Source organism: Hyposmocoma kahamanoa, unplaced genomic scaffold (genome assembly GCF_003589595.1).
Source record: "Hyposmocoma kahamanoa isolate Upper Pololo Valley unplaced genomic scaffold, ASM358959v1 62, whole genome shotgun sequence".
Taxonomy (NCBI): Eukaryota; Metazoa; Arthropoda; class Insecta; order Lepidoptera; family Cosmopterigidae; genus Hyposmocoma; species Hyposmocoma kahamanoa.
The window spans coordinates 11,814,608-11,831,006 of NW_020653850.1; the positions used below are offsets into that span (position 1 = coordinate 11,814,608).

Genomic DNA, 16,399 nt, shown 5'->3' on the forward strand with positions numbered 1-16,399 from the left:
ATCTTATTTTTAAAATAATAGGGGTTAAAGCATGAAATTGCCGATTTGTACTGAAAATCTAAATTGTTTATTTTTTAAATTTTTAACAAATTTATTTAATCAAAATAGTTGCCATTATTATCTATACATTGCTGCCATCTAATGGGAAGGTTATTAATGCCTTTGCGATAGAACTCCGACGATCTAGACTGCACAAACTGTGTGAAAGCATTTTGTACTGCCTCCTGGGAAGAAAACTTCTTGTCACGTAGATAATTGTCCAAATCACGAAAAAAATGGTAGTCCGTTGGAGCAAGGTCTGGTGAATACGGAGGATGACGAATGGTTTCTAACTGCAGTTCCTGAAGGGTCAAAATGGTTTCTCGTGCTGTGTGAGGTCTCGCGTTGTCGTGGAGCAATAATGGTGAAGATCGATTCATGAGTCGGGGCTGTTTTACTGCTAGTTTTGTCAACATGGTTCGGAGTTCGGCACAATAGACATCTGCCGTTATTGCTTGACCAGATCGGAGAAAACTATAGTGAATAACACCATGCTGAGACCACCAAACAGTTACCATTACCTTTTTATTGGTAAGTTTTGCTTTAGGACACTGTTGTGGCATTTGACCTGGGGTCAGCCATTGCATTTTTCTTTTCCGGTTATCATAAAGAATCCACTTTTCATCACATGTTACAATTCGATCCAATATTCCTTCATTTCTGTACCGGTTCAACAAGGCAACACAAGTTTCAACACGCGTTTCTTTCTGCAGATCAGTCAAATCATGAGGCACCCATTTTTCGTATTTTTTTATTTTATTGATTTGACGCAAGTGAGTCAATATTGTGGGTAAGGTAACGTTAAACCATGCCGCTAATTCCTGGGTAGTTTGACTAGGATCGGCTTCCACTATCTCTCTTAATTCATCGTCATTCACCTGTGTGGGCGGTCTTCCTCGTGGCTCGTTCTTTAAGTCGAAATTTCCATCACGAAAGCGTTTAAACCAAAATCGCACGGTGCGTTCATTAGTAGACCCCTCTCCAAACGCAGCATTGATATTGCGGGCTGTTTCTGCCGCGTTAGTTCCGCGTCGGAACTCGTATTCAAAAATCACTCGAATTTTCGCAGTATCCATCTTTCTTGTCTAAATTGAATAACAAAAACAATTGAAAGTCGATATTCAAATGTTTCAAATTTAAAAAAAAAAATCACAGAAACCATTTGAAAAAAGTTTCATTCGAAAACCTCAAACCATGAAGATTCTATGAAAATTCAAAGAACCTATTGCAATAAAACGGCAATTTCATACTTTAACCCCTAATATGTATAGCGCCACTCTCTTTGAAAACATCCTTACAGGGTGTCACATGTACTGTAATTTTAATATTATTAACATGTGACTATGCAATAAACGATTGAATTGAATTGAATTGAATATTCTTAAATTAATGCATCCAAATTAACCCCCTTGATAAGAAATTTAAAGTAAACAGTAAATTTTGCCATCTCCTGAATAATCAATTAATCACTCTTTATAAGATACACGTTTGAGAAAGAAAGCCATCGAAATGGTCGGCGCGGGTGGTGGCGTCCAATGCACCTATCAGAAAGATGTAATGAACCCTAGATAAGAGAAAAAAAAATGCAATTTCGGTAGGTACGCTCAATTTGTATTATTTATTTTAATTTCGCCAACGAATTCGACATTAATTATTGAACAAATAGTCGATTCGGAAATATTACTACCGTGAAGAAGAAAAACTAGGTTTTGTAAATAATTTTTATGTTTAGTTTTTCAGTCGGATTGTCGGTTCGTCAGTCAGTCCAAAACATAATAAAACATCGAATTTGGGGTCTTTCTGCCTGTTCCAGTAGGTATTATATTAGGAATGGGCTGTCCACACTGGTAGAGAAACTATTTACAGATTCGCTCTGGGCCTTTTGGAGGGAAAAGTGTCGTTTTTATTTTGACTTTCAATTATTTTGTGAAATCTAGTTTAAAGTGGAATAGGATAGTGCTATTGTGCCTTAATCGGAGATTAAAACGCGAAATTATACGAATCTCGAACTAAAATACCCGTATCGGCCCGTTCTAAGGAATCCCGAGTCAATTCAAGCACGCCGCCGCCTCGAATTGCCTATCCTCTTTGTGGTGGCCATACTTACAGAAATATTTAAACGTTTATGTTTTCGGCTGAAGGTCTTTGTTTCCATGGCCGGCAATAAAAAAAAATAAAACTTTACAATCAAAGTGGAGAAAAATTAAATTTTTAGCTTGGGATCATTTTTAAGTTAAGAATATTCGTTTCATCAAGTTTTCAAAATCGACACTTGATAATTATTCTTTCAATGCGAACGAGTTTAAAAAAAGCACCTTGTTAAAAAATCTTAATTTGAATAATTTAATGTATATAAGACTAGGCTGTAAGCCATGCCATCGTTCTTTGCATGGTAAAAATTAAAAAAACGGGAAATATTTATTTGGCGCCACTGTGCTTTTGTTTGTGTGTTTATTGTATTTATTATTAATAATAAGTACTGACTATTAAAGACGATTCAAGTATTTAATAAATTAGATGATGGATTCGCTACAAGGCTTACAGGAATTATTAAGGTCTAAAACGAATTCGAAGAATTTTGTTAACAGTTCAAAAGTTCCGTCTGTTTGTAAATCTGAAGCTTGTATGCTTGGTGTTGATGAAGCTGGTCGTGGTCCAGTATTAGGTAAGTCGGTAATTAAACGTTATCACAATAAATTCATAACAAAGTTAATTATTATGAGTGTTGTTTTTAAGGTTAGGTTTTCTGTAAATATTTTCATGTTATATATATATTTTTTTATTTTCCAGGTCCTATGGTGTACGGAGTGGCCTATTGTCCAATTCACCAAACAAAAGTTCTCAAGGACCTTGGTTGTGCAGATTCCAAAGCACTGTCTGAGGAGAAACGAGATGACATATTTACTAAGATGCTGTTAGATGAAGAATCTCTAAATAATGTCGGCTGGGCTGCTGAAATCATATCTCCAAATTATATCTCAAATTCTATGTATAAGCGTGCTAAGCGTTCTTTAAATGAGGTTTGTTTGACAGACTGACCAGATTAATATGAAAAATAGGGTTTAGTAGTTATACTTTAGTCTGTTATCAGACAGAGTGCATGTGTGCAGTTAATATATTCAACTGTTTGCAGTTTTGAATGCAACTGTGAGCAGTTGGGACTTCAACTGCAGCGATCTGGTTGCAGTTGTGTGATGATTCTTTTGATAATCATTAGTCTGAAAATCAGAAGCACCAATTGACATTTATAAATAGTTTATTTCCATTTTTGGTACAGTACATGAAAATCATCTTCTATTTCACAATATAACAATAAAGAGACATTCCTTATAGGGCAATAATACATAATATATTAGTTTTTAAGCATATCACATGTACAGTAACATTATAATAATGGATTAATCCACTCTGCATGTTTTCATTTTTGGCTTTAATTATGCTGCTGATGCTGTAACAATAATAAAACAAGTAACAACGAAGCTTTCATTTTAATATCAACTTGCACTCAGCTTCTGCACAATCCACATTGCAACAACTGCATGCTGTCAGTTTCAACTGCAACATTGTAAGCAAATTATAAGTTGTTTTGCATTTGATGGGCTCAATTTATTTACAGTATGTTTTACAGTTGTGTAATCTTTTCAAGTGCAACTGGCAGAGAAAATGGAAAAATTGTAGCTGCTCGACTACTTTTACTGAGGCATAAAAAGGAAAGGTTTGAATTTATCGAAATAATGATTTTCTTTCATAATTATCCGATAATTATCAATGCTGATTCAAAGTTTTGTCTCTATAATTTTTACAACATTTTATAAACTAAAAAATGACAAACATTGAGAAAACTAAATAAACATGAAGAAAACTCTGTGGGAAAACAATTTGTGACTCTTTTGGAGATTGACATATTGACATGCAACATTAACATTTCATTGTTCCAATTAGATACATAGATAATGATGTTGGGTTATTTAGTTATTGTCAAGTGATGAGTGTTTATGATAAAGTAAAATTTTCAACATTGGCTGAATTTAATTATGTACATAAATTATGTGAATATCAGAGACCAAATAATTTGAGAGTCATACAGACAAGAAAACATATACTCCCTAAAACAAATAATGTGTATGGTACTCGAAAACTAGAGTATATAATACCTAAGTTATTAAATAATTTGCCTGGGTATATTCAAGACCTATATGTGGAAGGAAAATGTAAAAATAAATTAAGGAAGTACTTACTGGCTAGAGAGAATCGCTGTGGACAGATAAACCCTTAGTGGTTTTTGAGCTACAGCTGCTTGTAATATGTTTAAGTTTTTGTAAAAGTATTAAATAAATAAAAAAAATAAAAAATAATTTTATAAATGTCAAGGCATATTTAGCAAGTGAGAATTATCATGACAATTATCACTTTGAACCCTGGTTTAAACAGTCATACAACAGTAGAAGTACTGCAACTGCTATCTATGTAGAGTGTGTCCAATCCACATTCCATTAATAAGTGACATAATTTTTTTAGAATGAAATTGAAATAAAAGAATGCCAGTGTGAGTGTTGAATGATCAAACAATAGTCCTTTCTTAGTAAGCAGAGAATTATGCTTTGCCTATTCCACTAGGAGACTGGCATGACAATATGTTTTTTGAATTTTTTCAGGTATCAATGAACTCTGCAATAGACTTGATCAAAGGAGTAGCAGAGTCAGGGGTGAATATTGCAGAAGTGTATGTGGATACAGTGGGACCACCTGAGAAGTATCAGGCTAAGCTTAGTGAAATATTTCCTAGCTATAAAATTACTGTGAGTAAATAGTAATCAAGTAATTAGGTAATAGTAACCAACGTTTCGGGCCCTTTACAGGTCCCATGGTCACGGTTGACTCAAACACGGTGAAACGTCGATTTGTTTGAAAAAAACAAATATATGCGATTTAATTCCAGAAAAATAGGTTCATTTTCTAAGTGAAAAACTAAATAAACATGAAGAAAAATCTTTGGGACAACAATGTTCCAATTAATTTTATCAATATCAATATAATTATCAATGCATATTTATCAAGATAATAGTCATGATAATTATCATCCCTGATGGTAAGGCATGCTGAAGACATAGCAGTTGGTAAAATTTTTGCATTCTTCAATTGTATGCTGGGCGATTCTACATATATTACTAAGCCACATATTCTTATTTTTTTAATTTTTTGGGAGAGCTGCTTTAACATTAGAAAACTTTTTAATGCAGTAGTGGATAAAGTGAGTATAGTTAAATGGTTGCAACTTGCGGCATGCAGTTGCACCAGAATAATTATATTGAACCAAACGGTTTAAATGTCTAATGTTGTGATAGTGAGTTCTTAGGTTTTCGCGATTGTTACACATAGGAAATGAAATTATTTGTCTGGATTTAAATCTCGCATATTTGTTTTTTTAAACAAAGCGACGTTTCGGGCCCTTTACAGGTCCCATGGTCATGGTCATGTTGACTGAGGTGGTACAGTCATCAACCAGTTATCTATCTAACCAGTATCTAATATTAATGCAAACCATCCTATTTTTTTCACTATAGTTACAAAAGTTATTAATTAAATACCTTATTTTTAATTTTACAAGGAAACATTCCAATTTACGCTACATTATGTTTTACAACAAAAACAAATATACGCGATTTAAATCCGGCAAAATAGTTTCATTTCCTCTGTGACAGTGAGTCTGGACTTTTGTGTTTAATTCCCGTAATTGCCACTTTAATTACTGTGAAGAAATCTAATATATTTAAATATAATGCACTATGGGTGATTGATGCAAATGTTTCGAATTTGATTCACAGTTGGATCATTTGAAAACCAACATTTTTGAATAGATTGTGGGTTGTGTTGCTGTGCTACTCGTAATACAGGGAATTAACTAGTTTGAAATCAGGTCATTGATGATATTGTATGGTACATTATAGATACTGAGTACAGCCAAATTTTTTATTCTTTTTTTACATAAGCTCACGCCCTAGTCTCACAGGAGGGGTAGGCATAGACCACGCCACTTTATTCTGACACAACTCCTACTTCTTTTATGTTATCCAGATATGGAATTCCACTTTTCGTGACCAGAAACTACATCATAATTGTGCGTGTGCATATTGTTGTAGGTGGCAAAAAAGGCTGATTCAATATACCCCATAGTGTCGGCGGCAAGTATAGTAGCGAAAGTGACGAGAGACCATACTCTCAAGGTGTGGATGTTCAAAGAGGGTCTGGAGATGGACTATACTGAATTTGGCAGTGGCTACCCAGGAGGTCAGTATGATCAGGAGTGGAATTTTGTGCCGGCAGGCTTGTTCTCTGAACGCTATAACTTGGGCCTTTTCAAGGCGAGAGTGAATAGGCATTATTTAGGTGTACATACTCCATCGTCGACCTCAACTTCACTTTCCATCAGGTGAGTTAGAGGGCAATTGCGCAATTGCATTGTACTATATATATAAACAAAATACAATTGTAAGTAATAAGTTGGCAGAATTAATAAAACACCATTTGAAAGTTGAAAAAGTTACTGAATGGATCCAATAAATTTATGTTCTCTTTTATAATTTTTATAATAGGATAATTAATTATTACGTATAAATAAAAATAATCCCATTATTCGCAATAAAATTCATTCAGTATTTTTTTCAAATTTTCAAATCGTGTTTTCTTAATTCTATCAATTTTGAATTACAACAGTATTTGGTTTAATGTGCGAATAATTATCATACGTATGGAAACAACTCCCTTTGTTTGTTGAAGTAGATTTGAACGTTTTCTAGAGATCAACTGATTTAGTTTTTTGTCGATTTAAGAGTAATCTTCATGAAAGAGTTGTTTGTTTTCATGAATACAATCAGGTCTTAAAACGTGTGTCCTATGATTAAAGGAGCAGTTTATATAACAGCATGAATATTATTGTGTAAATTCTAATCTCTATTCCAAGAACCAACATCTGTAAATGAAGCACATTTTTTTACTACAATTTGGAAACATAATACAGTTATGTGTGTTTCCTAGAATTCATCATCTTGATAAAAGTGACTATCTTGATAAATAAAGCACATAATAATGCGCTATATTAATTAACTGTTGTTTTAAATAAAAGATTTGTTACTCCACTATTTACCAGTATTTGGCGATGAAAGAGACTCAGTCTTTGAAGACCTTTTAAAAAACCTCGACTCACTTTTAACGCCTCACGACTAGTCTAGTCTTTTAACCCTCAAGTCTTGAGTCATAAAACTAAAACTGAAGACTAATTCAAATCGAAGTCTTTTAACCCCAGGAAGCTTAAAAGACTAATAGGACTAAAAGGACTAAAACGACTGGCGCCTTATAGCCTCGGGAGTCGCGATTCATGAGCCGTATGGCGTGATTTTATTTCTACCCACAAGATATTTATTTTACGATTATGTACGTAATAAAAAAAATATTTTGTGTTACAAAGGCGGAACTCTTTGGTAGAACAGGATTACTGTCGTTTGACCTATAATGATGAATGAAACATACTATTTATGAACGCATCAAATGGAGATCCACAATCTCTGCCTACCCCTGAATGGGTGACAGGCGAGATTTTTACGTATATATTTGTTCTATGTATTACAGTTAAATTGTATCTCACTACTGTGCACGGGTTTCTAAAGATGTTTAAATAAAAGGACCAGGACTTAATATTAAGATAACCTAACCACCGGTTAAAAAATCGTCCTGTAAAAAAAAAACATACAGACGAATTGAGAACCTCCTCCTTTTTTTGAAGTCGGTTAAAAAGTAGTTACAGACCGATATTACACAAAATTAAAAAAACAGCACGTTAGAACTGGATTTCCATAGACTTTTAAATATTGGTTGTACTTCATTATTTTAATTTACTTGCAGAAAAAGTATTGTATGTAATCATTACATAATTAGGTCTTAAAATCTCGTACCTATTGCTTAAACCACTCTTTGAATCCTAAGTTTTATTATAAGTAATTACTACAGTAAATAATCACGTAACGTAGTATGTATACTACGTCAATTTTATTTATAAAATTCGAATTTAATAACATATCATTAAAATAGGTATAAGGTAATTGCGAACAACTCGAGTCGTTTAAGTCGTTTAAGTCTTTTGAGTCTTTTAAATCTTTTGGTATAACAACTGAGTCTTACTAATAAAAACAAGAACCTCCAGTCTTAATTTTAGAGTCTAGTCCTGTAAAATGGAGGCGAATCCTGTAAAATGGAGTCGAGTCTTTATAAAACGCCTTAGTCTCTTTCATCACTACCAGTATTCTATTTAAGTGAAGGATTTAAAAAAATATGTCTTGGAAAGATTTCTGCTACATTGCCGCAACATTTTGTGTTGTCTTGTCAATTTGATCTTTATTTCGGTATATACTTCAACTAATATTGACATTCTATTAATTTATTTCACAGATCCATTGACTAAGAAGTTTATTCGCGAACAAATAGACAATGTGTTTGGATATCCTCTCATAGTAAGATTCAGTTGGTCTACTGCAGAAGTAATGCTTCAAGAAAAAGCTGCTACCTGCACTTTCGAAGAGGTTGATGAATCCACACCAAAGAAAGCAGCTGGTACTAAGTCTATTAGTTCCTTTTTTGCAGTGAAAAATGAAAATGGAGAGAAAAAAAGAAAGCGCCATAAGTTTTTCGTAGAACGGTATTTGAGAATAGGCAACACTTTTGAATAATTAAGTAAGTTTAAATTGTTTATCGAATAAATGATGATGATTTGAAAAAAAGAAAATGTTTTTCTGTGGTGTTTGCGCCAACTATACTTAGGAATTATAGTTGTTAATTAGCATTACAATATTTCAGATGTAAACAAACCATCTAATTGTAGATGTTGTTCTACTCGTTTAATAATAGTTGAATCATTTACTTCTTCGTGCTGTCACTAAGAGCGTTGTCCAACTTGGACGATTGCTAGTGTCTATCAACATTGTAAATTTTCATATTTATTACAGTGCCACATTAAAAATTAAAGTTATACTAGAGCTAGAGCAAGAAATTCACGCCAAGCTCCTTTTTTATTTTTATAATATCAAGTGACGGGACGAACAGGTTGTGCGCTTGATGTTAAGCTACACGCCTGTCCATAGCAGTTGCAGTGCCACTAAGAGCTTTAAATTGCAAAGATCTGAGGGGCACTGCCACCGTGCCCGTCGCCTGAGACAAGTTGACAAGTCCCATGCACTCCTGCCACTTGGCTCCCTGTAATCCCATGTGTCTACTGTACCTGTGATTTCACCAGCACCCTTCAAAACTGGAACACAGTAATGCTGACATTATTGCTTGGCGGCAGAAATAAGCAAGGTGGCAGTGCTCACAAAGAGCTCTACTGCTACTAAGGTGTAAATCACAAGCGTATTACGGTGTTAGTGTTGTACTTACTGCTGTTGTGTTTAATTTTTACATCTCTACTTATTTAGTAGGTTTTAGTTGCGTAGATTATATTGTCCTTTTGAATTTGTAAGTGAAAATGTGACCCATTCGCATTTCTGATCAGAGAAATCGTCAACAATGTAAATAGAATTTATGCTGATTTGCTTGTAACAATACAATATTGACTTGGCTTTTGCTCAAGTGTTTTGGAATATTTCAATTTCGAAAGTTGTTTTTTGACAATAACTTATACTAATAAATAAAGTTTTGTACTCTCGCTCTGTATATTATTAAAGCATAGGTAAACTTCCAAATAAGGTGGTCTATTAAGGGCAACAATAGGCACTTTAGAGAAACTCTTACGAAAGATGGCTTTATGAAGATATATATAAAACTTTCTCAAGCAAATTATAGAGCACTCTATTATACTTTTCCATATGAGTAGAATGAAAGGTCGCGTTTGGGGCGGCTCTTCCAAGGAGGTTACGACGGGCGCGCGTCGCTAACGCGCATTAGCATGCGAGGGGCGACGCCTGCGCACCTACTTACTTTGAGCAATGCGGAACGTACAGGCCACTCTGAGAATTTAATTGTGCTCCATTATCATATTTAGGCTCTTTTACTGTAAGTTAAAAGTGAAAACCAAATGGGAGTCGAGGCTGCCAGTCATTCGTCAACCGCGGTCGATGGAGGCAACTGGTTTCCGACGTAGCTCAAACAATACGAGATGGCTCTTCGTCGTTATGTTGTGATATTATCGCTATGTGCGTGCGTCTCAGCTATTGTAGGACCGGCAGGAAATGTCACAAAAACTAAACAGCAGAAAACTGACTCTTATCTAGATGCCTATTCCAAATCACGGATAGAGGCCGAGAAGGCGAAGCAAGGAGTTATTATAGTCACTGCTAAAGATGGAGAGAAGAAGATATCGAATCGCGATGACAGCTATTCTGGATATGATTATTCGCCACCTCATTCAGGTGACAGTACAAGTTTCAGTTCCTCGGGATTGTCAGGTTTCTCTGGGCCATCGTCATCGAATAGTTATTTGCCGCCTTCGAGTTATGGGCCGCCTGTGAAATTTGAACCGGAAATTACATATAACTCGCCTCCTAATACTTATGGGCCACCCATAAATACCTACGGACCTCCCGCGAATACTTACGGACCTCCGACGCAAACTTATGGACCTCCCGCGCTAACTTATGGATCTCCCGCGCAAAATTATGGGCCTCCCGTTCAATCTTATGGACCACCAGCTCACAAGCCAGTACCTGTATACGGCCCGCCTCTGAAACCAACTTACGGCGTACCTTACACTGCTCCAGGATTTGGTTTCCTCGATAAACTTTCTTTGAAACTTGATATACTTACAGTTGCCAAACTGTTGTTGAAATTTTTGATCTTTAAGAAGATCGTAACAATGATAGCCGTGGTGTGCATGCTCCTGGTGATCCCGAAACTGATCAGTTTCAAAAAGGACGCCAGCCCTAGTGGGAATGACGACGATGATCGTAAGTTTGGAGACAGAAATGGTGAGTTACTTTCTTCAGTATTATATTAGATTTTGGCACAAGTTTCAAGTTCGGTTTTTATTTTGATAACTATTTTCAGTAGTGGTATCGTGATTTGAAAAAAAGATTTTTAATGACATTAATACATAACAAATTAAGTTACACTCTTTTGTAAAAAAAAAACGGGCACCTAACAAAATAAGCTGTTTCACTGTCACGCAGTTTTGATTATTTAAGTAACTAGTAGGTATCCTCAAAATTTTATGAATAATTCCATTCCAATTCCAATACGGAAAGTAGTTTCAGCAAATTTTTTCTCAAGTCAATGAGAAAATATCGTTCAAGTTTAAGTCACCAATAGAATAGGTAGGTACTAATCGTCAAGTAATAGAAAAAACTCAAACATTTTTGTTTTTTTAATAGTATAAAGGAAGGTAACAATTTAGTAATGAGTGTGGCTTCCTCTTGTCATAATCACAGCTTGTGTTTATCTAGGCATGCTGTCGAGGATATACTCCATGGCCTCTTGTGGTCTGGGACATTCTGAAAGGACGAGTGCAAACAGCACCTCAAAACATCATGGTGCTAAAGAATGTCATTCCCACGGAGTATATTTCCACTCCGTGACCAAGCTCCGTACTTTATGATATCTCACCGATTCTTCAAGCAGTGCTATAATTTTGGTAGCTATTATTGTTTTGTCAGCTGTAGAAACCGCTTAGCAATGGTACAATAACTTAAAATCGTCAATTAAAAGAGCTAATTCATAAAAAAATATCTAAAGGTTCCCGCCATTTCGTCTTGTTGGTTTTATGTCATAAATTTTAATTTGAAACGAATGTTTTTATAAATGAAACAATCAACTATCAAGCCAGTAATATATTTAAATGAATAAAACATTTTTCGTATTGTAATTATTTCAGAGAGGAAAAAACAATGATATTATGTTCCCTGAGGAAAAAGATCAAAGGTGGCCGTTTTTTTTTGCCCACGAGTGTAGATGCAGTTTTACTGCAATATAATAATTAACTATAAGCACGAACACTATTCGATGGCTTTAGAATTACGACCTATCTCAAAAACACCTAAGTGTTCTGTACTTATATCGGCCCTATATTGTAACGTGATTATTTTAAGCAATGGAAAGCTCGGTATCTTATTCTTATTACAATTTCGCACATACAGAGTATAGCTGTGAAATACGACTAAAAAAAATATCATCATTGTTTTTGAAAAGTAGCACATTGTGAATCCCTTTATTATAATCGACTAAACAACATTTTTCACATTTGGTTGATTCGATTACCAGATGAGGCAAGCAATTTTTAAATCTTTGAATGCGGTATTACTTATTTACTTTTAAAAACAAAAAACTGACCTCAAAAGTCATTCATCCCCTAGTTTGCCACCCTTAGAAATGGAATATTTTAAGGACCACTACTGAGCTACCCTCTTTCCAACAAAAAAAGAATCATAATCGGTTCACAAATGCATTATCGCGTTATTGCGTTATCGCGCAGTTATCGCGTAACATACATATAAAAAGCATACAGTTGAACTGAGGACCTCCTCCTTTTTTTAAAGTCGGTTAAAAATAATGTCTCCATGAAGCAAGCACATCCTGTCTCCAATATTTAAAGCAGGTACAGTCACGAGCACGTCAAGCTTGACATTATGTACTTCGGACCGTTATTATCATCATAAGCGGCATACAGTTGAATTTAAATCTTAAGTGTCAAGCTTGACGTGCTCTTAACCCTGTAACTATTTCCTAGTGTCCCATAGCTGTGGGACACCTGTATATGTCAGCGGTTTATGACAATCGTTGACAGCCAATGATTAGCTGCTGGAATTTGTTAAAGGTTTGTGTATGTGTCCTATTCTTTCAGTAATAGAGCTGACGTCAGCTCACCAGGTGCTCGAACGAGCGATTGCAATATACGAGAAGCAACTACCGATCTGCGGAGTCACGTGTCGCGTTGCCAGAGTAATCGATGACCTGTACGAATTCCAACCCTACTTCAGGTTTGTAAGGTTCGCTTTACTTAAGCTCTAGGACACGTGTTATTGTTACACACGGTACCTAGTTAAGTAATAGTGTTGTTTAATATAACATTAACTTTATGTGAGGTAAATTATCCCGATTTGTTATGCAGAATGTGAGAAAAGGTGCTTGGTGGTGCATAATAGTACAAGCGGAAATAGTATAAGTTTTTGTATTGCAGCGACGACAGATTTGTATGGAAAATTCTAATGTTTAATTTTCGATCTTCTCATATAATATAATAAGGAATTATTATTTTTTACGATAAGGTCGATTTGCGTTTGGTTGAACTTTTGATCTTCTTTTCATAATTCGACATTTTTTTTTTTCGGTTTAAAAATATGACAATTCTTATGATGATTATTTCGCGTGTTATTCTGCGGCACAACAAAATTTGTTATTATTTATTTAACAAGAAGGGTGAATTCTTAGTTTTAATCTATTAATTTTAAAAGGTAACTGCATGAGGACTAAAATAGTATGTCAACAACACTTTGTTTATTTTTTTCAGGGGCGAGCACACACGACGCATCAAGTTCGTTATAAGAAAATTCTGCTCAGTTAAGTGCCATTGCAGAACTTAGTCATGAGACTGTAGTCAAACTAATTTATTGTATTTATTGTTATTGCATTTATTTGATTATTTATTTTTAGTTTATTTTTTATTGTGAAGTCGATAAAACACGAATAAAAGTGTTGATTATTATATTTTTATGGTTTTAGTGCTTGAAACTTAATGCCACTGCCTCCGTGGCCGAACGGTTACCATGCTGGACTGTCACGCAGAGTTCCTGGGTTCGATTCCCAGGCAGGGAGAAATATGTGTATGGCCTTCATTTATTTCTCTCGTGAGTTTGGGTGTAATTTGTGTGTGTCCATGGCACCCGCGATATAGGGTTTCCCTAGTGCGAGGCTATGTGAGTGTGTTGCGTTTATTTATTTATTAAATTTGACCAACTTCTGCTGTCCCGATATTTTTCTTACATTTAGACCAATGTACATAATGCAAATGAGAAAATTTCAATGTTTGTTATTCAATCACACTACCTTGCTTTGTCCTGGATAATATTTAAGATAATAGACAACTCTTATGTCAGTATTTAAAAACAAACGAATCAATAGATAAAAACACTAGAAAATATTCACCAATAAACACAATTCGTGTTTGGTATCCGCGAGTTCGAGAGTGAATATTTATTATATGCTTGCATTCCAAGAACATACGTATTTAGCTAAGAATAGCGGAACAAAATAAAAGACTAACAAACTTTACGATTGCATTAGACCAAGTAACGTGCAGACATAGCTCGTTGTTTCGCCCTTGCATCGACTGAACTTCAACAGAAACTTCGACAAACTAAACAATGTGCGACGGAATTGCATGATTAAATTCCGCCTCCCCCTTTCCAGCATCGGGGACTAGGTCCAGTCTGGGATTCCACCACTATGTTGTGGATATTCAAAAGATTTACATCACACTTCCATATTTATATGGCAAACGGCTATGGAGTGGAATTCCCTGCCTGTAAACTTATTCCCTGAGAGCTAAAACCTGAGCCTTTTCAAGTCGATAGTGAATAGGCATTATTGAGGTGCGCATGCTCTATCGTTGACCTCATCGTCACTTTCCATCAAATGAGAATTAATAAAAAAAATGTTGCTTTGAGTTTGTAATTCATATTTAATTACTGCTTCTGTGGCCGAACGGGACTGCCACGCAGAGGTCTCGGTTTCGATACCCGGGCCGGGAGAAATATTTATATGGCCTACATTACCTTAATGTACTGTGTTTCGGCAAATAAACGAATTATCTATCTATCTATCTATCTATCTATTTATTTCTCTCGTGAGTTTGGGTGTAATTTGTAGTTGTCTATGTGTGTGTCCACGGCACCCGCGATACAGGGTTCCCCTAGTGCGGGACTATGAGTGTGTGCGCGTTATTATTATTATAAAAAAAATCTGCTTACTTTATGTTCAATATTGTCAACATATCAAGTACCAATTGTGATATTATTTTATCGCCTAAGTACCTATACAACTATCACATACATTAAGTACTTAAGACTACCGTTTATTATGCACGTAAACAACTATTTGTTGTTTATGTCGAAGGTTACAGAGAATTTTTTTTTATATATACCATTGTACAAATTCTACTTTCCCCTTATCAAGGGATCAAAGACCGACCTATACCCGACAATGCTACACACAGTCCCGTAAGTTACCGCCTCTGCATACTAATGCACCCGTCCATAGTTGCTTTGTTCTTGGCTACATTAGAAAATTGAGTGATTACGGACTTGACCATCATGTGCTACAATGTTAGTATGCGTTGGGTGCCCGTACAGGGAAAGTGCTTGAATATTTATGTATACCTACCCACTTAATTTCATTGTGAAAACGTTGTCTAAGTATTGCTTACAGATTAAGTGGATGTCACAGTAATATACAGCATGACCATTAAAGGTCTGCGAAATTTTTAGGAAATGACTCTACCCTTCAAGCTGAACACTTTTTACTAAGGCAACCCCTTTGAAATTGCGAGTATAATATCAGCTGTTCGATACATTTGGGTTGAGTACATTCAGATGTTTTGTGTGCAACTGCATATCGAACATAATATCAAATATTGTGGAATTGAGAAAACACATTGTGAAATTAAAAAGAAATGTATGGATCTTATTGCGAATAAAGTTTATTTATTAGTAGCAGCTCCTTGTGAAAGAGTTCCATCCAGGGAAGTACTGCCGTACTTCCCTGGACGTTACTGCTTGACGGCAGAACAAGGTAAGGTGGCAACCTTACCTATTTCTGCCGCCAAGCAGTAACGTCAGCTTTATTGTATTCCGGTTTTGGACGATAAGGGTGCTGATGAAATTACATAGCACATGGGACTTGTCGACTTATGTCTCATGGTGACGGGCGCAGTGGTAGTGTCCCTCATATCTTTGCGATTTAAAGCTCTGAGTGGCACTGCAACTGTTACGGACAGGCGTGTAGCTTGCCAACAGCTGCATTTGTTCGTCCCGTCACTTGATGTTTTAAAAAATAAATTAAAAAAACGAGAATATAACATACTATATTGGTTTATACTATAAATCGTGTTGAAGGCTGTTGCCTCTGCCTACCCCGTTGGTAAAAGGGCGTGAAGCATATGTGTGTGTGAAAAAAATACAACACGGGTAGTTATTCCGGCTTGCTTACAATGTTTTTAATAACTCTTGCAATTACATAGTTAGGATTTTGTAATTCTTATTTGTTTAAGAAATTTAACATTGCATTATAAGAATTATAACGGATACAATAGTTAGTTTAGGAATAAATAACATAAACCTTTAAATAATATACAAACTAAAAACACACCATAACTTTAAAAAAACGGCTC

At 35.3% G+C, this 16,399-nt stretch overlaps 2 protein-coding genes across 2 annotated transcripts; both read left to right on the forward strand.

The window, feature by feature from the left end:
• The first annotated feature begins 2,465 nt into the window (after positions 1-2,465).
• On the forward strand, positions 2,466-8,759 carry LOC113229674 (ribonuclease H2 subunit A). The gene is made up of 5 exons (XM_026463346.1): positions 2,466-2,704; positions 2,830-3,059; positions 4,695-4,838; positions 6,180-6,327; positions 8,482-8,759. Exons 1-5 carry the CDS (start codon positions 2,557-2,559, stop codon positions 8,757-8,759), a joined length of 948 nt encoding a protein of 315 aa, XP_026319131.1. The 5' UTR covers positions 2,466-2,556.
• A 1,358-nt stretch (positions 8,760-10,117) lies between these two features.
• Positions 10,118-13,595, forward strand: LOC113229775. The gene is made up of 3 exons (XM_026463458.1): positions 10,118-10,988; positions 12,857-12,992; positions 13,523-13,595. The coding sequence occupies exons 1-3, from the start codon at positions 10,181-10,183 to the stop codon at positions 13,593-13,595; spliced, it is 1,017 nt and encodes a 338-aa protein (XP_026319243.1). The 5' UTR covers positions 10,118-10,180.
• The last annotated feature ends 2,804 nt before the right edge of the window (positions 13,596-16,399 follow it).